This window comes from Phacochoerus africanus, chromosome 8, assembly GCF_016906955.1.
Source record: "Phacochoerus africanus isolate WHEZ1 chromosome 8, ROS_Pafr_v1, whole genome shotgun sequence".
In the NCBI taxonomy this organism is placed as follows: domain Eukaryota; kingdom Metazoa; phylum Chordata; class Mammalia; order Artiodactyla; family Suidae; genus Phacochoerus; species Phacochoerus africanus.
Window position 1 is genome coordinate 56,656,156 of NC_062551.1, and position 23,810 is coordinate 56,679,965.

Below are 23,810 nucleotides of genomic sequence, written 5' to 3' on the forward strand. Positions count from 1 at the left end.
GGATCTGTAGATGGGGTTGTGTTGGATATGTAGATGGGGGCTGTGTTGGATCTGTAGATGGGGGCTGTGTTGGATCTGTAGATGGGGTTGTGTTGGATCTGTAGATGGGGGCTGTGTTGGATCTGTAGATGGGGCTGTGTTGGATCTGTAGATGGGGTTGTGTTGGATCCATAGGTGATCTTCCAGGTGGGTAGAACTTAAAGGAAAAGCCCCCAAGAACATTGTTTGCTCTATTTCCCTGTGTTGGATGCTGTACATAGTGGTAAATGTCATTTTTCCTATGGATATTATGGGCAAATGGAATGAAGAAAACACCACAAGCAAAAGGGATTTTGGATACTGTTCTGCTGCTCATCGTGACAAAACCAGAGAGGAATTAGATGCAGTATTACTCTCAACCTCTGATTTTTCAGGTGTGGGGCTCAGGCTCTAGGCCAGCATCTCCATGGTTTTCTTTCTGTATGGACACAAGCAGCAGGTCCAGCACATGTGTAGGACCAATGCCTCCTCCAGATTCTCCCCCAAGTACAGCGCTACCAAAACCCTCCTTCTCCTGGTGAGAACTTTGTCTGCTTTTCTATTTGTCCCCTCCATCTTTCAAATTGTTTGGGCTCTTTTTGGTAATCCCAGCTGTGAACATCACTACAAATTACGGCTGCGTGGTTCCCGACTGTCAGCCCCTTTCTGCTCATGAGCCATGACTCAGCTGTACTCAGGATCTACTTTGCCTGGATAAGAGATGCACCATTTCCTTCTGTGATGAGAAATCTGTAAATTGGATGTTTTTCCCACAGTGCACAGTTACCAATTCATTCATTACTTCACCCTCATTTAATTAAATGTTGAACCTAGGACCCAAGGAAAAATGGCTTCTAGGCTTGTTCATGTTGCTGGCAGATCTCATTTCCCTTAATGACTCCTCTGTGGCTCACTCCATCCAGAAAGTCAGAATCCTCCTCCGGTGTTCTGTCTCTCATGTCTCTGTGGTATCTCTTTGACCCCTGCACTTTAAACCTCAGGTGGTTATGTTCCACACCCCCCCCCAACTTCACTAAGTAGGAGCATCTATTGAGGTCAGCTGGGTCTGCAGTAACAAGAAGACCAAGGGGCTCTGCTCCGAGATGACCCTTAGCTCCACTCCTCACATGGGCACATCAAAATTACAGCTGTATGGAGAGCAAATCCTGATGAGGAAGACTGGGATCTGCCAGAAAAGACTTTCTACAACTGAAGAAATGCAGAAGGATCCACAATGAGACAGGTGGGAGGAGTGGAGCTGCAATGTAGACAGGAAGCATCACCCTGGTGAATGACCACCACACAGAAGAATAAATGACCAAGGTTCTTTCTCCCCAGGGAGTGAGGGATCATTTTCTCTTTAGTTTTTATGAATGCAGTGTTTGGTTTTGATTTGTGGTTGCCATTTTTTCAAATAGGATAACCCCTTTCTCTATATATCTGCTTTCTTTAGCCTGACAGTCAAACATATTCTTTTTTTTTTTTTTTTGCTTCTTTTTTCTAGTGCCACACTTGTGGCATATAGAAGTTCCTTGGATAGGAGTTGAATCAGAGCTACAGCTGCCTACATATACCACATCCACAGCACCTCTGGATCTGAGCCACATCTGTGACCTACATCACAGCTCATGACAATGCCAGATCCTTAACCCACTGAGCAAAGTCAGGAATTGAACCTCCATCATCATGGATATTCATCAGGCTTGTTACTGCTGAGCCACAATGGGAACTTCCTCAAACACATTCTTAAAAAAAAAAAAAGAGTCTGGATTTTCTTACTTGCCCACATTTTATGATTTTGATGTCCTTTTTAAACATCTTCATGTTTATCCTTTGCTGCTTCCTGTGTTTATTGTTGCTTTTACACTAAGTTTTTTCCCCTTTTAGATATGTATACTGGTTTACTTTAGTGATTACTTTCCAATTGTGATTTCATCCATCCTAGTTCGTCTTACTTCTTTGCTATTTAGAGGAGACCTTTCAGTATTTCTTTTAGAATGGATTTAGTATTCCTGTATTCTTTTAGTGTTTGTTCTTTGGAGAAATTCTTTATTTTTCCTTCTATTTTAAATGATATTCTTGCTGGGTAGCTCATTCTAGGCTGTGAATTGTTCCCTTTTAGAAATTTGAATAAATCTTGCCACTCTCTTCTGGCCTGTAGTGTTTCTGTAATTAGCTGATAGCTTTATGGGGGTTCCCTTATAATTAACTCTTTGTTTTTTTTCTTGCTGCCTTTCGTATCCTCTCCTTATCTTTAACTTTTGCCATTTTTATTATGTCTCCGTGTGGGTATGTTTGGAGTCAACTTGTTTAGGCCCCCTCTGCTTCCTGAATCTTGCTGTCTGTTTCCTTTAGAGTTGGACATTTTTCAGCCATAATTTCTTCAAATATGTTTTCAATCCCCTCTTCTTTTTCTTATCTTCTGTAATCCCTGTTATGCACAGATTGCCCTGCTTTATATTATCCCATAGATCTCTTCTATTGCTTTCGTGTTTTTGCATTTGCTTTTCTATCTGCTGTCCTGATTGGGTGATTTCCCTTATTCTATCATCCAAGTCACTTATTTGTTCCTCTGCCTCATTCATTCTGCTCTTCAGTGCCTTTAACTCAGCTTGCATCTCTGCAAATGAATTTTCTAATTTTTCTTGCATCCTTCATATGTTTTCCAGCTCCTTTATACTGTAATTTGCATTACTGTTCACATACAGTCTTGTTTTCATATTAACTCTTAATTCCTTCAGTATTTTTATTATCTCCTTTTTGAACTCAGTGTCTATCAGACTGTGGATGTCTGTACCATTGTTTGCTGCTTCAGGTGAATTCTCCTGTTCTTTTGACTGGGAGTATTTCCTGAGCTTCTTCATCTTGCTTATATTTTTCTTTTTCTATGAGTTTATGGAAACCAAACTGTAGTCTTGGAGGGCTACTTCTATGCAGGAAGATCCCTTTGTCTTTTGTGGTGGGTTACTATTTATTTTGGGCATGGGAGTTCGTATATTTGCTGTCTCTTTGGTGTGAGCAGGCTGTTATCCCCAGGGTGCTGAGTGTGCTTCCAGAGAGAAAGAGGCAATGGGTAGGGATAGTAGTCAGCACTTTGTTGCTCTGCTCTTGACAGTAGCAAGGACCTGCTGGAAGGTAGCACAGGCTACTCATAGTTGCAAGGCCCTGGAAACTGCTAATGAGCCTTAGGCAGATTTAGGAGGTGCCCAGAATATTTGGGAGTGGCAGCGGCACAGTGTGTGAGTTCCCAAGGGAGTGAGAGCAACATGTGGTGTTCAGTCACAATATCCTTGTGAGGGACAGTATTATCATCACTATTTTTGTGTGGCTATTTCTCTGGATTTCCTCTCCCCTTGGGGGAATATTAGTCAAGTACAAAATCCAAGAAATTTTCTCTAACACTTCCAAATTAATTTGTTTTGTTACGCAAATGAAGCCAATAATTTCCAGTATAAAATATTACCATGTTCATCCTTTTATGATTAGAAATTCCTCTTAGACTGCCTGATTCAATTGATCTGCTCAGTAGTTAAAGTGATGCAGCTTAGAAGTCTCAAGATGAATAATGAACTTGACTTAGTGGAAGAACTCAGTGCATCAGGGAAACCCATGGGACACACACACCTCCATGCCAGTCCCTCCTGTGTCCAACATCGATATTTACTGCTCCTTCCATATGACACCCTGTCTGTCGGCACTAAGCACTATATGCAAGAGACTCTTTAAACATGTCTGTATCCATTGGGAGATACTCAAAGGAAACTTTTAATTAGTTTTTGTAATTAACTCCAGGAAAATGTTCTGGCAGAAGTATTCTGCACTGTCACTGCTGTTACAAATGAAATGATGATTGCAGTTCTAAGGGAAGGTGAGTTCCCAGATACAAACCCATATATCAAGGTCTGACTGTCTCCCTCCCACACACATGGTGGTTGTCATGACCTTCACACCCCGGCCACCATCCTAGCACCAGGAAAGCTTCTGGTGAGTATTTTCTATTTCAGTCTTAGAAGCAGAGTCTGGAAGGAAGGAAGTCTAAGTGAGTGCTCATGCCTGGAAAAGGGACTCTGGGAGTCAGAAGAGATCCAGGGGCCAAGCCAGAAAAAAAGACACAATAATTCCTTATTGGTGAGCCAAGCTGCAAAACCCAAATGAGGTTCTGAAACCCAATGCCAATACCTGATGCCTTCCAGTGTAGTTTATTGAACACCTCACTGTGAAGGGTTCATGATGAGTCATTTCAGTGATATTGAGGAATCATTTTTAGGTGATTAACCATTATAGTTTTGAAATCAGTTTGCTATCCTGTGACAGAAATCATTTAAATTTTGGATATTATTAGATATGTGCTTATAATGTGGTCATGCTTATAACATAGAGTAGGATAGAACTGTAACAATTTTCTAATCCTTTCCACAACCATGAATGTGAATTTGTTTCTGGAATGTAAAACATTTCTTTATTATCTAACTCTCCTTATCTGACGTGCTGGCAACATTAACTGTGCATCTCCTGAAAGCAGCTGAGGTCTCATGAATTTAATTCTCTCTTGAAGCTAGAGAAGCAGCACTCAAGGTTAGTTTTTCATCATGAATTTCTGAAACATTTGTTAGTTGTCAAGATCAAAGGTATCATGTTTCATTATCTCTGGTTGAAATATATCCAAGATCAATTCTAATCACCAAATTCATTGCCTTGTTATTTCAATGAAAGCTTTAAAAATGTACTTATTCTCCTGCTTCTAATTTACAGGTCTCATGTATTTTAATATGTTTCACAAGTATTCCTTTATTATTAATAGTTTCCCTTACATGGGTATTAATGTATACCTAAGCTTTTGAAACACAAATTTTAATAGCTTTGTTTCTCTCTTCCTTTGTTTTATTATATAGTATTTGTCACATATTACTGCTTAGGAAACAAGATGATAATGCCCAATTATATATCTGACAGATGCCATTGCATATTTTCTTCCAAGTATGAGAGCAAATGGTTCTTTCTGCTGTCAAACTAATACTGAGCCAATCATGCATTCATCAAATCCATCTTGCCAAGGGAGGTGTCGCAAGAATTAGCCTGGAATTACTGAATTTTATTATGTTTTCCAAAACTTGTCTCATGTTTGGTAGTAGAAAAAGCAGGGATGTTTGGACTGCAGATGGAAATACAGTCTGCCTCTGAATGAACTCTTGATATTGTACAGAAATTATATGTACCCCATAGCATCTTAATCCTTTCCATATATATGAATTCATTCAATAAACACCTCCATTTTCCTATCTGCATTATCTCTAGAAATAGCTGCCCCTATTTGGAGAACCTCTGTGTTTTAAGCAGGTCTTAAAAGCATGTTAAAAGGATCCCCTCCTATACCCTTCAGGTTGATTTGATATTAACCTACAGAAAAATCTTTAAACAAAAATAAAAATTACTATAACAAAAATAAAAATATGATAAAAAATGATATGAAATAAAACGGAAAACATATTTTAAAAACTTAACATAGGTCTGGATTGTTTGAAAAACCTTGCTGACAAGGTTGGTTAGTATAACACAGGGGTTAGGGCACTGGCTTGGCAATCAACCTACCAGGTGCAAATCACCAGTCAGCCTCTAATCTGCATGTGAATTTAGAGAGACCATCTCAGCCTTCAATATTTTTCTGCATTATTTTGCACTTAATAACCTGCTTTGAGGTCTCTGTTGGAATGGTTGGTCCATTGTTTATTCAGTTGTGTGGTTATAGTAGTACCTTGCTTTGTTGCCAGTTTTATCTCTCTCTCTCTCTCTCTCTCTTTTTCTGTGTGTGTATGCAGTTTTCTGAAACTGGCTCTTATTTTTATTTTATTTTAATATATACTGAAATCACTTCACCTATACATTAATAGGTTTTGTTCTGTTTAGAATGTCTTTTTATTCTGAGACTATAGAAATATTCTTTTTTTCAAAATATATATTAATTTTCATGAGAATTTATCAACTATTCAGAGTTTAAACATTTTATGATGTGGGTAATGATGGACTTTTTCTTTTCTGAATGTGGGTGGAATTTTTCAGCTTTTTATGAAGAGGCTGTATTATGCTTTCAATCTATTCACTGTCGTCGTTGTTTTCCACCAGGTTAACTCCACGTCATCTTTCCTGCTGACTTGCATGCTGTATACACTAATCTCTCCGTCTCTTCCTGTCTCGTGAAGACTTGGCAGTCAGACAGGAGCACACAAGTCACTTTCCCTTGGGGTCAGAAATCTTCAATGCACCTTTTTGCACAGAGGAATGACTGTTGACATAATTTAAAGGAAAGCACGGTGAATGACAGACTATTCTCCCTAGATGTGACAATAGCACTTCTCTCTTTATCCCAGACGACAGCTGGAATTCTGGGCAATGTCTCCCTCCTTTACCGTTACCTCTTTCTCTGCCACACTCAGAGCAGGTCGAGGACCACAGACTTGATTCTCCAGCACCTGACTCTCGCCAACTCCTTGGTTATTCTCTCTAAAGGAGTCCCTCACACAGTGGCTGCTTTGGGGCTGAAGTATTTTCTCAGGGGTTTTGCATGTGAACTTCTTTTCTGTGTCCACAGAGTGGGCAGGGGTGTGTCCATTGGCTCCACGTGCCTGTTGAGTGTGTTCCAGACCATCATGATCAGCCCCACGCACTCCTGCTGGAAGGGTCTTAAAGCCCCCAAAATCGTTCACTTCTGCATTGTCCTCTTCTGGATCCAAAATATGTTTTTAAATTCAATTAATCCTATCTATGTGTTGCATGTGTCTAGCACATGGAGCAAGAAAAATATCACAAAGTTTAGAGATTGGGGGTTCTGTTTTACTACAGATCGTGAACAAATCACAGGCCTGATACATACAGTATTGATAGTTGTCCCTGAGGTTTCATTTTCTGTGATTATTACCTGGGCCAGTGGCTCCATGGTTTTCATCCTGTACAGACACAGCGAACGGGTCCAACACATCCATGGGAATCAGGTTTCCCCCAGGTCCTCTGCTGAATCCACAGCCACCCAGAGAATCCTGGTCCTGATGAGCACGTTTCTCTCTTCCTATGCCCTTTCCTCCATCTCTCACGTTTGTATTGCTCTTTTTCTCCGTCTTGATTGGTGGGTAATGAACATTTCTGCCCTAATTTCTCTGTGCTTTCCAACCATCAGCCCCTATCTCTTCATGAGTCACAGGAACATGGTACCCAGGCTCTCTTTTCCATGGATAAGAAATTGAAAATCCTTTAAACTGATCTGACATTTGTCTAGTGTATGTTTTTGCTGAATGTTGATTTGTTTATTCTCTCATTAGATTAAAAAATCAGTACAACTTTGTCAGTGGAACCCACATGTCTCTAAGGTAAATGGTAGTGGGTACTGATGTCCTCAGCTCCTTGAATTTGGAACACACTCACGGGGGAGGTGATGACAGCCGCTTGGCCTCATTCTCATGCACCTGATGACCGTGGTCTGAATCAAATGGGGCTTGAAGCACATTGAATGCCTTTGGTCCTACCTCCTGTGTCACAAGAATCAAAGTGGCTGACCCAGTGGTGTAGTCATGGGAATATTAAGCAGAAGTGAATACAGTCCAGCAGTGAGTAATAGATAACAATGGAAGACAGTTTCCCATGGGTTTCCTTGGATGTGCATGTCTGAGTGCCAGTAGCAAGGGAAGCTTTTATTCTGAAGTGCAGTGCAGATCCTCCCAGGTGTGGGATCAACCTGGGGGTTTTCTGAGCAATTGGAGCATTAGGTGATGGTGAGTGGGAAGTGGGAAGGATGAGTGTGGGCAGTTCTGTGGGATGTGGCCACCTCCTTGGGCATGCGTTCATGTCTGTGTGTGATAGGGGGGGTCCCTTGTTCCTTCTACAGCGATTCTGGTCTTGGTTGTGAAACAGGGTTAGATCTATGGATTCTCCATCTGAGCACATAGTTCTGAGGGATTCTGGGAAGAGTATGCTCTGCAAAGACCTCCAGACCCCAAAGAGTTAGCGTATGCTGTACCAGGTACAGATTCTGGGTGCAGATGAAATCTGTGATACTATTTAACTTGCCTGTGGATAACATAGAGCCAATGTCTGAAGAGGCTGCTGGAGACTGTGTTGGAGTCAGCTCTGCTGAGGATATTCTCTTAATACTTTGCATCCCCAGTTCAATCCCAGGACCCTGGCACAGCCATAGGACATCTAGGTTGAAGGATGTGCTAAGATTGGGTCCACTGGGAGATGCCATGGGAGTTGGGCATGTACCCATCCAGGAGAGCCTGGCTGGACGGGAGAGGAAAACAAAACATTATCTCCATCCATGGCTCTTAGTCGTGTTTGCAGAAGGTCAGGTTTTTTGCTATGGTTTCTGGTTCCAAGTGGACCTGAAACTGCCCTTGGGGAGCAACAGGTTTCTGGGTGGGCAGTTCAGGGGCCCATGTGGGTGGAGGAACCATGTTGTAGCTGCCAATTCTGGGCTGGGAGGAGTGAGGATTTTGCAGGAGAACATTGGGCATTGGTGCAGTTTGGGGAGGTAGACTGAAATAGGACAGATTTTAGTGGGAGGAATTTATTGTTATAGGTTGGTGATCCAGCAGCAGAACCAGTAGGGGCTTAGCACAGGCCCCAGTATGGTCTGAGAGGGGCATGTGTCCAGGAGCAAAGCCCACTGCTTCCAGGACTCCACTTCTTTGTAGCAACCACAAGAACTCAGGTTCAGTCAGTAACAGAGGATATTAGCTGGAGGCCATGCAAAAATACTAGAACCTGCTGTTCCTGCATCACAGCCCATAGGGCCTGGTGCTTGTCTCAGCCTCCACCAGAAATAGAAAACGCTCATCTTTCCCTCTGAGGCCATACTCGAAGAAGGTTTCACCATCATCCATGTGTAGAATTTCGTCTCAAAGATTCTGCTGAGTCTCACAAAGAGGCACTCAAATCAGAGAAATCCACACTCAAGGACATTCTGCAAATGGTGGCATGCCCTGATCAAAATGGTCAGTATCAGGGAGTTCCCATCCTGGCTCAGCAGTGATGAACCTGACTAGGATCCCTGAGGATGTGAATTTGATCCCTGGCCTCTCTCAGTGGGTTCAGGATCTAGCATTACCATGAGCTGTGGTGTAGTTTGCAAATGTGGCTTGGATCTGGCATTGTTGTTGCTGTGGTGTAGACAGGCAGCTGCAGCTCTGATTCAGCCCCCAGCCTGGTAACGTCTATATGCCATGGGTGTGGCCCTAAAAAGCAAAAAAAAAAAAAAAAAGGTCAATTTCCTCAGACAAAAAATAGTAAGTGGGCAAGATTAAAAACACTAGGAGTTCCCGTCGTGGCGCAGTGGTTGATGAATCCGACTAGGAACCATGAGGTTGCGGGTTCAATCCCTGGCCTTGCTCAGTGGGTTGACGATCCGGCGTTGCCGTGAGCTGTGGTGTAGGTTGCAGACGCGGCTTGGATCCTGCATTGCTGTGGCTCTGGCATGGGCCGGTGGCTACAGCTCTGATTAGACCCCTAGCCTGGGAATCTCCATATGCCGTGGGAGCAGCCCAAGAAATGGCAAAAAGACAAAAAAAAAAGAAAAAAAAAACAACAAAATACTAGACTCCAGGCAACAATATGTAATCCTTATACAGTGACTGGATCCTAGATTTACGAAGACTGCTTGTACCAGTTGAGGATTCTCTACATGGGCTATTATAGATGGTCTAGTATACTTTTGTTAAGTGTGATGGTTTTGTTGAGTTAACTAGGAGAACAATCTAGCTATAGGCGACTGAATATCTAATTGTGGGTAGATTCAATGTGTAGGAAGGAGACAGTGTGCGAACCAGGAGGAGGACCCTTCCTGCTGGATCCACAGGGCCGGCAGAGTGAGCTCTAGTGTCTTCTGACAAGGACACACACCCAGCATGGTGGCTCCCCCTTCATGACTCATCTAAACCTAATCATGTCCCCAACACCCATCTCCAAATACCTTCATATTGGGGTTAGAGCTTCAACCTATCTCCTTGGGGGAGGGACACTACTATTCAGTCCAAAGTAATAATTATGCACTAACAGTAAGAGTGCAGTCATGGTGGTGCAGCCACCCCCATCTCAGAGCTGTCTCTGTGAGCTATGTGTGCAGGAAGCAGCATGATCACAGATCCATATTCCATGTTGTCTGTAGGAGAAGGCATTCAATACTTTATAAGTATACATTGTGAGTGATCAATAAACATGTTTTAAATGATCTCCATGGAATGATATATGATATTTTAGTGCATGGGAAAGATCTATTTCTTTGAAAGGGAAAATATCTCCTTCAAAGGTGCTCATTGAGGAAAGAAATTTGATTGGTGTGTAAGAGCAGTGTGACAACATTTGTGCAAACATGTTGAAGGAGGGACAGAATATTTTAAGAGATTGTGAACTATTTCATTTTGTACAATTATAGATATAGTATCGGAGATACTCTGAAACTGCATTAAAAGGAGGATAACCTAAAATTTAAGAAAAGGTTTCAGCTGGGTTACGTGATACCAGTTTTGTAGTAATGGATTTAATGTTCTTCACTAAATGTGTTTCTACTTAATCTTAATATGCATTCAATTTCTATTATTGCTGTAATAGATTTCTAGAAATTTAGCAGCTGAAAACAACACCCATTGGTTTCTTCACAGCTTACTGGTTCCGAAAGGCACAATTGAGTGGTCAGACGTCCTGGTCTCTGAACTTATACATGTTTGAAGGATTCATTTCCTTTCATCATGCCCATGTGTCCCCTTCCCTCTTAAAAGCCAGCATCACACGCTGAATCCCTTGCTGTCTTGAAGGTCTTGTTTCTTCCTCTTGTGTATGACTTCAGTTCTTTAAGGCTCCTGTGATTACACTGGACCCACCTGGATATTCCAGGACAGTCTCCTGTCTTCGTCAGTGGGGGCTGCTCTACAACAAGGACACCCCTGACTGGAGTGGCTTAAACAAAGGCATTTCTTACTCACTGTCCTAGAGGATGGAGGTCCAAGATGAGGTGCTGGGAGAGTCCGTGTCTGCTGAGACACCTTGTCCTGTTCAGTGGTTCCCTGATGTTCCTCTATTCACTGTGTCCTCACCTGGTGGTGAGAGAGAGGAAGCAAGGGACTTGGCATCAGAGCAGTGATCCCATCCTGAGGGATGGTCGGACCTAATCACCGTGACGTGATCCCCTCCCAAGTCCCACCTCCTAACACCCTCACCTTAGGGCTTAGGAATTCAAGGTATGAATTTGGAGGGAAGCTGGCTTTCAGTCCACAACGTAGTCAGCTATGGTCAGTAACCTGCATTCAACTTCACAGTCTGTTTTGTCCTGTCATGTGACATAGCCAGGACAGTAACACCAGGGAGTGGGGATCTGCCAGCTTCACAAAGAGACCATTTTTTGCAGTGAGAAATATTTTTCAGTATTACCATATATAGAAAACTATTATTAGAAGTGCCTGTGAGGGAGTTTATGTCGCAACGCAGTGGTTGACAAATCTGACTAGGAACCATGCGGTTGCGGGTTCAATCCCTGGCCTTGCTCAGTGGGTTAAGGATCCGGCATTGCTGTGAGCTGTGGTGTAGGTTGCAGATGCAGTTCGGATCCCCCATTGCTGTGGCTCTGGTGTAGGCTGGTGGCTACAGCTCCCATTAGACCCCTAGCCTGGGAACCTCCATATGCCACAGGAAGTGGCCCTAGAAAAGGCAAAAAGACAAAAAAAAAAAAGAAGTGTCTGTGAGTTTGCCACCCTGTGTAAGTACATGAGTTATGTATGTAATTAAGTACAGGCATGTGTGTATGTGAGTATGACACACATGTACATTTGCTTCTGCCTGTGAGTGAGTTCCCTGCTGTGTGCTGACATCCTTACCCACTGCTATGGCTCCAACCCCTGACTTGAAAGTTGGCAGTGATTGCATCATGACCCTGTATCAAATGTGGAGTTGTTTGTAGGGAAAAGCAAGATTCCTTTGAGTGCCTAATTTATGTTTCTTAATTATCCACCCAAGTTCTCATACTGAAAAGGAGCACAGTTAATTAATTAATTAATAAGACCACTGTGGTAACTATTTGATCTAAATAAATAAGTATTGGGCAATGGCCCACCTGATTTTTGGAAAAATGGTAGAATCTATGTGCTGAGCCATCAGAACTAGGTGATTATTTGTGAGACACTCTTTTTCAATCTTCTTTTTTTCTCTGTGTTTGTTCTGTATCTAATACATCACCAATAATGGTGGCCAATAATGGTAAACTATATTTTCCTCAAGATATCCATATAGATTTGCATTAAAGAATGCAGATGATGGCAACTTACTTGGCTTTGATGTGTGCAAACAACCTCTATAAGTTATGCTTCCTGTTCTTGCTCTTCCTTGTATCTCCTTGAAGATACTTGGGGGTATTGTGTCTTCCTCCATTTCTCTACCAGCACTTCAGCTGACCGTTCAGTTCAGGTGTCTGAAGGTTAGGAAGGTGCTAGGAAGAGGGTAGAGAAACACTGAGGCAAGAGATGCGTCCAGAGGGACACACAGACTCGGTGCCCGTCTTCCTGTGAGTAATGTCAGCATTTCCTGCCATCCTCCGTGTGAGCCCCTGTCTGCCTTCAGGGATCACAGGAAAGAAAATGCCTCTGGAAAGCACTGCTGTCATCTCTTAGTGGGGCTAACTAGTAACTTGTAATTGGTTTTGCCAATTAATAGTTGAGAGAAGAGTTTTCAGAAATATTCTCAGATCCCAAGACTATACTCTCATTGCTGCTACAGATGAAATGATAATTGCAGTTCTGAGGGGAGAGGAGGGCAGAGTCACCAACCCATATATCAGGCGCCTGCTGCCTCCCTCCCACGCAGGTACTGGCTCTAAAGACCATCACGCTGCGCCCAGGGTTCTGGCAGCAGAAAGGAGTCAGGTAAGAATTTTCCATTACTTTTTGAGAGGCAGAGTCTGTAAGGAAAAGACAGATCGTGATTTTGGGAAAGTGATCATATCAGAAAAATGCAGTCTTCTGAGAATTGCCCTTTGAATGCTTCTAGTACCAGAAAAATAGGAGGTAAAATTTTCTGATTCTAATGCCAAGCAGGAAGGTGGAATAATTCTGAGGTACAACCGAGCAGATAAATAGAGATGGGGTCCTAAACCCTGCACCCATCCCTGAAGGCTCCTCATGCAGCTGAATGTACTCCACGCTGACTATGATTGTTGTGCTGAATCCAAAGAATAACAAAACATGATTTCCAAGGTGCTTTAAAATGTGGTTGTAAAGTCAATCTACTGTTGAGTTTACCTTATAGGAATTGTAGACTCAACGTTCAAGATGACCAAAGGTGCACCAGTAATACTAACAGGTTTGCAATAAGGTGTGTTGAATCTGCAGAAATTTTATCTAATCCTGGGCACAAGGCGCACACAAATTGAAAAGTTTTCTCTTAACTCTGAATGTCTGATGCAATTAATGCAGGCAGGAGCTGTGTCTCCAATAAAACCTTCATTTGTAGTTCCCTTGTGACTCAGTGGTTTACAAACCCCACTGGTATCCATGAGGAGAGGGGTTCAATCCCTGGCCTCACTCAGTGGGTTAGGGATCCTACACTGCCGTGAGCCATGGTGTAGGTTGCAGACAAGGCTCAGAGCCCAAGTGGCTGTGGCTGCAACATAGGGTGGCAAGAGCGGCTCTCATTTGACCCCTAGCCTGGGAACTTCCATATGCTGCAGTTATGGCCCTAAAAAGAATAGAAAGGAAAAAAAAAAACCTTTGTAATGTGCTGGTTATGGTGAGGTTATTGCCACGCTTAAATTTAAGGAGCAGTTGACATGGTACCTATGAGTTATCAGCAGTAGTTCTCGCATTGTTTTTACCCATTTAAATCATTCTACTAGCAATCAAAAAATCTAGTACTTAAGTTTATATAGTGCAAAAAAATACATGCCTTCCTTGCAGAGGCTGTTTTGTGTATATGTCTTTTGTGGTAATGTAATTCATAAACGTAATTATTTGCTAGTATTTCCCCCTTAACTCTGGCATAGCAATGATATAATTCCATTGTATGACAGTAACAATAACTTGGTTTTGCCTTCTGCCTTTTTATCATGTGTTCCTATTTTATCTTCCAAGGTTTACAACATGACATGCACTCATTCCATGGGACAGGTACAATTATCCCTGCTTCTCCAACATTAAAATGAAAAAGGAATCTTCCTGTTTCCATCCTAATATCGAGCCTTTTTCCTGTCCATTCCACTCACTTGTCATGGGGCAGGTTCTTGCAGTATTTCACTGCCAGCAACACAGGTACATGTATTAAGATCCTTAAAGCTTTATTCATAATTGATATTGACCTATGGACTAAAACTGTACAAATAAATGGATTCTTTTTATGGTGAAAACGATAAAATGCGACCAGTCTACAGTCAAATGTCAGGGTGCACAAAATACTAAAGATGGATCTGGATTATTATATATGAACACAACTAACTACCTGTTGGGCAGAGCATTGTAGTTCAATGCACTGTTTTTAAGATCTCCGTGGGTGTCAAGTCTCTATTTTGCCCTAAAGATTGGGTTTGGTAACTGCTTAATGTCTCTGTGTGTATGTCACTCTCCTCTGTGTAACGTCTCAGGCGCTTGCCTCATAGATGTGTGAAGAATGAAATGATCACGTGTAGGGTCTTCGGTGATAAATGTTACACTGCATGTGCTCTTTACGTGCAACATATTCAACCCATTCAAGGCTGCTCGTACCAGAAAACCATGAGGTAAATTTTTCTAAGTGGAAACTGGTGCTTAGGCGAGCATGTTGGGATCCACTCAGTACATGTAGCCCCCACCTCACATTCCCTTGCAGGAGCTTCTAAGTCACAAGACAAATATTAGTGGCTGTGAGCTGGGAGGATGGCCAGCGTGGATGTGACCACAGATGTGATCATCCTGACACAGACCGTGGTTGGACTCCTGGGGAATTTCTCCCTTTTTTGCCATTATATCATCCTTTACTTCACTGGGTGCAGGTCACGGTCCACAGATGTGATTCTTCAGCACCTGATTGTGGCCAACTTCTTGACCCTTCTCTCTAAAGGAGTCCCCCAGACCATGGCAGCCTTTGGGTGGGAATATTCCCCCAGTGATTTTGGATGCAAAATGATTTTCTTTCTTCACCGAATGGGGAGGGGAGTGTCCATGGGGAGCATCTGCCTCTTGAGTGTCTTTCAGGTGATCACGATCAGCCCCCAGAACTCCAGGTGGGCAGAGCTTAAAGCAAAAGCTCCCCAGCACATTGTTCCCTCGATGTGCCTGTGCTGGATGCTCCAAATGCTGGTCAATGTCGTTTTCCCTGTGAATATAACTGGCAAATACAGTGACAAAAATATCACAAACAGAAGAGATTTTGGATACTGTTCTGCTCTTCGTTATGACGAAACCAGAAGCATATTACTTGCATTGCTGCTGTTACTCCCTGATGTTTCATGCTTGGGGCTCATGCTCTGGGCCAGCGGCTCCATGGTTTTCCTCCTGTACAGACACAAGCAGCAGGTCCAGCACATTCGCAGAAACATCATCTCCCCCAGGTCCTCGCCTGAGTCCAGAGCTACCCGAACCATCCTTCTCCTGGTGAGCAGCTTTGTCTCCTTTTATACCCTTGCCTGCACCTTTCAACTTGTTTTGGCTCTTTTTGGTAATCCCAGCTGGTTCCTTGTGAAAATCACTATAGTCATGGCTGCGTGGTTCCCAACTGTCAGCCCCTTTCTTCTCATGAGCCGTGACTTGACTGTGCACAGGATCTACGTTGCCTGGATAAGGAATGCACAGTCCCCCACTGTTAGGAGAAACCTATAAATTGTACATCTTTCCACAGTGTATAATTGTCAGTTTATTCATTCATTCACCTCAGAGTCCCAGCTAAAATTTTGAATCTCAAGACTATAGTAAACAGGGCATGTTGAGAAACTTCTTCAAAATAAGTAATTGTAGGAGTATTTCCATGACATATAGTTACTATGTAAATAATTATATGATTGAAGTTACTCTGAGATGTTCAGAAAAGAAGTTCAGAATTTATGCAATAATAAACACCAGGTCTTAAAGGAATCTGCATATTATGAACTCTTCAACTGTGTAGCATTAAATCTGTTTCCCAGAAATTACATAGGCATGATCTTATGCATGAACATGGATTAGTGTGTGCAGTGATCATTAATAAGATGAACAAATTAACAACCTCACAGAATAAAGAAGAGCCTGGTGTGGAGTTGGGATTTAAAATCAGTTTCAGGTAGTTCCTGTGGTGGCTCAGGTGTTACAAACCTGACTCGTACCCATGAGGATGTGGGTTCAATCCCTGCCCTTCCTCAGTGGGTTAAGGATCTGGTGTTACCATGAACTGTGGTGTAGGTTACAGATGAAGCTCAGACTTAGTGTTGTTGCAGCTGTGGCATAGGCCAGTAGCTGCAGCTCTGATTTTATCCCTAGCCTGGAACGTCCATATGTTGTGGGTGCAGCCAAAAAAAAAAGAAAAGAAAAAAGAATAAAATCAGTTTCAGCCAGTAGAGTCTTTGGAACTAGTTATGAGTTTTATAAATAACAGAGAGAGTTGGCAGTATTTGTTGGAAATATATATTGTTTGGTATAGGTCAGCACATGTAAATGTTTTCATGTAGAAATGAGCAGATTTAATTTCAGCAAAAGGAGCAAAAAAAAAAAAAACCAAAAGTGTGTTTCAGCTCACTTTAAAATATAGTAAACATACAACATTGTGTAAATTTTAAGTGTACAAACTAGTAATTTTTTTACATTTTAAACTATTTGTCGTATTTATCCACTGTAATATGATTTTCATTATAGTTACAATTAGCCCTTCTATTATATAAGTATCCTTTTCTATTTAACTTTTTTTATATTGAGTTATAGTTGACTTACAATATTTGTTTGGGGAATGCAACATCATGATTCAGTGTTTATAGATTATAGTGTGCTCAAGTTATGATAAGATATTGGCTATATTCCTGTTCTGAAAAGTATGTCTTTGTAGCTGATTTGTTTCATACACAGTAGTTTGCACTTCTTAATCCTTACACTATCTCCCACTCTTCTCCTTGTCTCTCTGCAGTGGTAACCACTGGCTTCTACTCTATATCTGTGAGCCTGTGTTTAGCTATATTCATCTGTTTTTTGGTTTTTTGTTTTTAGGTTCCACAGATAATTGATAACATATAGTAATCATCTTTCTCTGATTTTTTTCACTCAGCATGATACTTTGCAGATCTATCCATGTTGTTGCAAATGGCAAAATTTAATATTTCATGGCTAAGAAATATTCCATTCATACACACACACACACACACACACACTGGATTGTATCTCAAAGTATAAAATAAATGCGCAAGTCTAAATTGATATGAAATATGAGTTAATAAATAATTTATTTTAGAAAACTCAGAGCTCCTTTTCAGAAGGATTTCACATAATTACGTTGAAACTTTATCCTGAAAATGTTGGAACATCCTATTCTTAAATATAAACTGCTCATAGTGACTTCCTTCTAAAGAATACACCATGAAAAGGGACAAATTAATTTTCTATGAACAAACCCGAGGCACACTGCCTCATCCAGGAGATAAAGGTTACTATCACCAGTGAGGAGCCATGTTGCTTGTACGTACCCTTGGTAAGATGAAATGACAATGACAAGTACACCTCTGCAGCCTTCCTCCCCCAGTACAGAATCCCAGTACAATCATGAGAAGGTTATCACCTTAGTCTCAATTAAGGGTCATTCTACAAAATACCAGACGAGTTCCCTTCAAGTCTGTCATGATCATTAAAAACAAGGAACATATCAGAGTTTCCACTGTGGTGCAGTGGTTTAAGGATCTAGCTTGTCTCTGTGGCATTCCAGGTTCAATCCCCAGCCAAGAACAGCAGGTTAAGGATCCAGCATGGCCAGAGCTGTGGTGTGGGTCAGAGATGCAGCTCTGATTCAGTCCCTGGCCCAAGAACTTCCATATGCTTCGGGTACAGCTGAAAAAGAAAAAAAAATGAGGAATAGTTGACATGTTGTCACAGCAAAGAGGAGCCTCAGGAGAACTGGCTGCAACAAGTGATTTGTTATCTGGATGGGTCCTTGGAAAGGAAAAAGTATCTGAAGGAAAAACTAAGAAAAGCTGAATAAAGTATTGAGAGTACTGAATAGGAATTGATCAGTATTTGACCATTGATTATAACCACTCTACACCCTAATTTAAGATGTTAAGATTCAGTGAAATCGAGTGTGGTCTTTATGGAAACTGTGTCCCAACTTTGCCATTTCTGTAAATGTAAGACTGTTCTACAATAAAGTTCCTTCAAACAACATGAACAGGTTTATAATTCCCAATACATCCTTGAGTGAATTTTACACTCTGTTCTGGGATGTCTCTCATAGTACATATCACCAAGGTGAGAGTCTGTGCTTGATTTAAAGCAGTCTCTGAGTTCCTACTGTGGCACAGGAGATTAAAGATCTGGCATTGTCTGTGCATTGGCTCTGGTCACCACAGAGGCACTGGTTCAATCACCAGCCTGGCACAGTGGGTTAAGGGATCTGGCATTGCCACAGGTGCAGTGTAGGTTGCAGCTGCAATCTGCATTCAATTCCTGGCCTGTAAACTTCCATATGTCATGGGTGCTGCCATTAAAAAAAATACAAGTAATCTCAGTCAAGTGGCCATAGGATATAACAGTCTCCTTCAGGGCAACTTAGGTTGTTTATATGGTGTTTGAACTGGGAATTTGAATTCCTGAGCTCAGCTTTTCTTTCTTTCTTTCTTTCTTTTTTTTTGTCTTTTTGCCATTTCTAGAGCTGCTTCCTGCAGCATATGGAGGTTCACAGGCTAGGGGTCTAATTGAAGCTGTAGCCACTGGCCTACACCAGAGGCACAGCAATGGGGGATCCCAGCCGCGTCTGCAACCTACACCACAGCTCACAGCAACACTGGATCCTTAACCCACTGAGTGAGGCCGGGGATCAAACCTGCAACCTCATGGTTCCTAGTCGGATTCGTTAACCACTGAGCTACGACAGGAACTCCTTTTTTTTTTTTAACTTTTTTTTGCTTGTTTTTTTTTCTACTGTACAACATGGTGACCCAGTTATACATACATGTACACATTCTATTTTCATACATTATCATGCTCCATCATAAATGACTAGACATAGTTCCCAGTGCTACACAGCAGGATCTCATTGCTAATCCATTCCAAAGGCAATAGTGTGTATCTATTAACCCAAGCTCCCCAACCACCCAACTCTCTCCCCCTCCCCCTTCTGACTCAACTTTTCATTCATCCCTTTGTCCAATAACATGACAAGAAAACAGTCCATGTTATTATATTCTTTAGTTTCCCCTGAATGTTCACAATGGTTCCTAGATACATACTGCTGATAAAGGGTAGATGAAGATTATCAAATTCAACCATGTTGCACATCTACACTGCTGGATCAGGACATGGACCTTCATTGCTTTCCAAGCACTGGAAATAAGCTCTTTAGTGCCTTTGAAGTTAATTATATTAGAAAGCCATTTCCAGGAGTTCCCATTGTGGCTCAGTGGTTAACGAATCCGACTGGGAACCATGAGGTAGCAGGTTTTATCCCTGGCCTTGCTCAGTGGGTCAAGGATCTGGCGTTTCTGTGAGCTGTGGTATAGGTCGCAGACGCGGCTCGGATCCTGTGTTGCTGTGGCTCTGGCTCGGATCCTGTGTTGCTGTGGCTCTGGCGTAGGCTGGCGGCTACAACTCCAATTAGACCCCTAGCCTGGGAATCTCCATATGCCTCGGGAGAAGCCCTAGAAAAGGCAAAAAGACACACACACAAAAAAAGGAAAAAAAAGCCATTTCCAGAAACCCAGGAACCAATTATAAACTCTTGGAGTTCCCATCATGGCTCAGCAGAAATGAATCTGACTAGCATCCATGAGGATGTAGGTTTGATCTCTGGCCTTGCTCAGTGGATTAAAGATCCAATGTACCCTTTAGCTGTGGTGTAGGTCATAAAAATGGCTTGGATCTGGCATTGCTGTGGCTGTGGTGTAGGCCAGCAGCTACAGCTCCAATTTGACCCCTAGCCTGGGAACCTCCATATGTCATGGGTGCAGTTCTAAAGACAAAAATAAATAAAAACCAAACTCTTCCTTAAATTCCGTTTTCTCTAGAATCACTCTTTAACAGTGGACTAATTAAATTAATTGTTTGATATTCCTAAAATGAAGTCCTATATGGAAATGCCAAGGAATTATATATATTATATATATTATATATGTATATAATCTTATGCAATCTCAAATTCACAAGCAACATAAAAATTCACAAGTCTCCTACAAAAAAGTAAATGCATTATTTTCTTCATATAAATTACAAAAGTGGTGAAAGTAATCTATGCTGTTCGAAGTCACAGCAGTTGTTATCCTTGGTGCAGTGACGTGGAAGGTACCAGTGCCTGTGTCTGCGCATTCTGACAATAGTCTGTTTACTGACACCAGTGGTGCATAAAGAAATGTGTCCCGTTGGAGCAGTTTCATTGACCTATACATTTAGGACCTGTGCATGTATGTAAAAAAAATAAAATACAGAGTTCCCATCGTGGCTCAGTGGGTAATGAATCCGACTAGGAACCATGAGGTTGAGGGTTCAATCCCTGGCCTTGCTCAGTGGGTTAAGGATCAGGCGTTGCCGTGAGCTGTGGTGTAGGTCATAGACGTGGCTCGCATCCCACATTGCTGTGGCTGTGGCGTAGGCCGAGGGCTTCAGCTCCCATTAGACCCCTAGCCTGTGAACCTCCATATGCCGTGGGAGCGGCCCTAGAAAAGACAAAAAGACAAAAATCAATCAATCAATCAGTCAATAAAATACATGTCACCAATAATATGGCATTTGAGAGTAGATTTTGGATAATGTCCTTATGTTGTCACAAAAGGAAAGGTATTAAATAGAATGACTCTGTGAGTAGTTTCTGAAATTAAACTTTATGCCAGTACCATAATCTTTTGATGACTATAGCTTTGTAGTATTGTATGAAGTCAGGGAGCCTGATTCCTTCAGTTCTGTTTTTCTTATTCAGCATTGCTTTGGCTGTCAGGATCTTTTATGTTTCCATACGAATTAAAAAAAAATTTTTTTTAGTTCTGTCATTTAGTTCTGAAAAATGTCATTGGTAATTTGATAGGGATTGCATTGAATCTGTACATTTCCTTTCCGGTGGGCAGAACTTAAAACTCCCATTGTTTTCTCTCTTTTCCTGTGTTGAATGCTGCACCTGGTGGTAAATGAAGTTTCCCTATGGATGTGACGGGCAAATGGAATGATGAAAACATCACAACAAAAGGGATTTTGCACACTGTTCTGCCATTCATCATGACAAAAGCAGAGAGGAATCAAACACAGTGTTACTGCCAGTCCCTGATGTTTCATGTCTGGGGCTCATGCTCTGGGCCAATGGCTCCATGGTTCTCCTCCTGTACAGACATAAATTATGGGTCCAACATATTTGTAGGACCAGTGCCTCCCCCAGATTCTCCCCTGAGTCCAGAGCTACCAAACCCATCCTTCTACTGGTGAGCACTTTTGTCTACTTTTGTACTCTTTCCTCAATCTTTCAACTTGTTTTGGCTCGTTTTGGTAATCCCAGCTGGTTCCTTGTGAAAATCATCACAATCATGGCTGTAATGATTGATCCCTGGCCTTGCTTGGTGGGTTAAAGATCCAATGTACCCGTTAGCTGTGGTGTAGGTTTCCAACTGCCAGCCCCTCTCTGCTCAAGATCCATGACTCCACTGTACACAGGCTCTATTTTGTCTGGATAAGGAATGCACAATCTCCTACTGTTATGAGAAATCTGTAAATTGGATGTCTTTCCACAGTGTACAGTTGCCGGTTCATTCATTCCTTCGCCCTCAGAGCCCTAAGTAAATGTTTGAACTGGAACCTGAGGAAGCATTGCTTCCAGGCTGGTTCATGTTGTTGGCAAATCTTATTTCCCTTAATGACTCCCATGTGGCTCACTCCATCCACAAAGCCGGCTTAGCAAGTCGAATCCCCTCCTGGACACAATCTCCATGGTATCTATTTGACTCCTGTACTTGAAAGCTCAGGTGTTTATCTTCCACCCCCTTCACTGGGCAGGAACATCTATTGCAGTCAGCTGGAGCTTCTGTAACACGGGGCTCTGCTCTGAGATGGGGGAGTAGGAAGACGCTGAGCCCCCCTTTCCATGTGAAAACACCAAAATTACAGCTATATGGTGAGCAAATACTGATGAGGAAGACTGGGAGCTGCCAGAAAAGACAAATGAAGAAATGCAGAAGGATCCACAGCGAGACAGGTAAGAGGAGTAGAGTTGTGGTTTAGACAGGAACCATCTCCCTGGTGAGTGACCCACACGCCGAAGAATAAAGGACCAGGGTTCTCTCCAACAAGTGAGGGGTCTCAGCCCTGCATTCAGCTCTCACACCTGGGAGATGAGCCCAGAAAGTTGAGCTTTGAAATCCAACAGGTCTTTCTTTAAGGAGAGCCAGAGGGCTGTCCGAAATAGAGATGCCACTCTTTTAAAATTTGGGGTTAAAAAATATTCTGTTGGAATTACACAGCAAATTGGTTCAATTATTTTTTCAGATTATATTTCATTATAGGTTATTGCATGCTATTGAATATAATTCCTTGTGCTAGACAGTAAATCCTTGTTGCTTATCTAGTTTAAGTATAGTAGTTCATGTCTGTTAATCCCAGACTTCTAGTGTGTCCTCTCTCTCCCCATTGGTAACCATAAGTTTGTTTTCTCTGTGAGTCTGTTTCTGCTTTGCATGTAGATTCATATTTATTACTTCTGGATTCCACGTGTGATGTCACAGTATTTTTCTGTCTAACTTCGCTAAGTATATAGTGTTTTCTAGGTCAATCCATGTAGCTGCAAATTGCAATAGTTCATTCTTTTTTAAAATTATAGTTGATTTACAGTGTTCCGTCAATTTCTGCTGTGCAGCAAAGTAACCCAGTCATACATATATATACTTTTTTTCTCTTGTTATCTTCCATCATGTTCTATCACAAGTGATTGGATTTAGTTCCCTGTACTATACAATAGGTCGTCATTGCTTACCCATTTTTTTGTGTGTGTGTTTGTGTGTGTTGGACTGCACCTACAGCATATGAAATTTCCCAGGCAAGAGGTCAAATGGGAACTAGAGGTGCTGGCCTATGCCACAGCCTCAGCAACGCCAGATCTAAGACATATCTGTGAGCTATGCTGCAGCTGATGGCAACACTGGATCCTTAACCCACTGAGTGAGACCAGGGATGGACCCCACATCCTCATGGATACTGGTTGGGTTCATTTCCACTGAGCCACAGTAGGAACTCCAATATTTCATTTCTTTTAATGGCTAATATTCTATTGTGTGTATGTATATATATATACACACACATAGGTGTGGGCACTTGGGTGGTTTCTGTGTCTTGATTGTTGTACATACGGCTACTATGAACATCAATGTGCATGTATTTTTTTAATTAGAGGTTTTTTAAATTTTCTGTATATATTCCCAGGAGTGGGATTTCTGGATCATACAGTAGCTCTATTTTTAGTTTTTAAAGGTACATTCATATTTTTTTAATTGGGTGCAAATACATTTATCACAATACAATTCTGTTTGACTGCTATTTAAATTTAATCTTCTTCCCCACTCTTGAAATTTCAGTGAGTAGCATCTTCAGACTTAAATATATTTTCAAATCAAAGACTTTCTTTACTTAGGAAAGTCATCTTGAGGGAGAAGTTCTGTCTTT

General features: G+C 41.8%; 2 protein-coding genes across 2 annotated transcripts; both read left to right on the forward strand.

Moving 5' to 3' along the window:
• The first annotated feature begins 445 nt into the window (after positions 1-445).
• On the forward strand, positions 446-14,759 carry LOC125133246 (vomeronasal type-1 receptor 4-like). Its single transcript, XM_047791364.1, has 7 exons — positions 446-556; positions 3,811-3,886; positions 4,574-4,593; positions 6,318-7,217; positions 12,392-12,466; positions 12,853-12,911; positions 14,636-14,759. The coding sequence occupies exons 1-7, from the start codon at positions 446-448 to the stop codon at positions 14,757-14,759; spliced, it is 1,365 nt and encodes a 454-aa protein (XP_047647320.1).
• A 132-nt stretch (positions 14,760-14,891) lies between these two features.
• On the forward strand, positions 14,892-15,833 carry LOC125132708 (vomeronasal type-1 receptor 4-like). Its single transcript, XM_047790351.1, has one exon. It carries the CDS (start codon positions 14,892-14,894, stop codon positions 15,831-15,833), a length of 942 nt encoding a protein of 313 aa, XP_047646307.1.
• Positions 15,834-23,810: the final 7,977 nt, after the last annotated feature.

Coding starts and splice junctions, on each gene's coding strand:
- LOC125133246 (XM_047791364.1), top strand. CDS start 446: ATGGTTTTCTTTCTGTATGGACACAAGCAGCAGGTCCAGCACATGTGT. Junction 3,887..4,573: donor GATTGCAGTTCTAAGGGAAG/GTGAGTTCCCAG, acceptor TCTCTCTTGAAG/CTAGAGAAGCAGCACTCAAG. Junction 12,467..12,852: donor TTCAGTTCAGGTGTCTGAAG/GTTAGGAAGGTG, acceptor CCTCCCACGCAG/GTACTGGCTCTAAAGACCAT.
- LOC125132708 (XM_047790351.1), top strand. CDS start 14,892: ATGGCCAGCGTGGATGTGACCACAGATGTGATCATCCTGACACAGACC.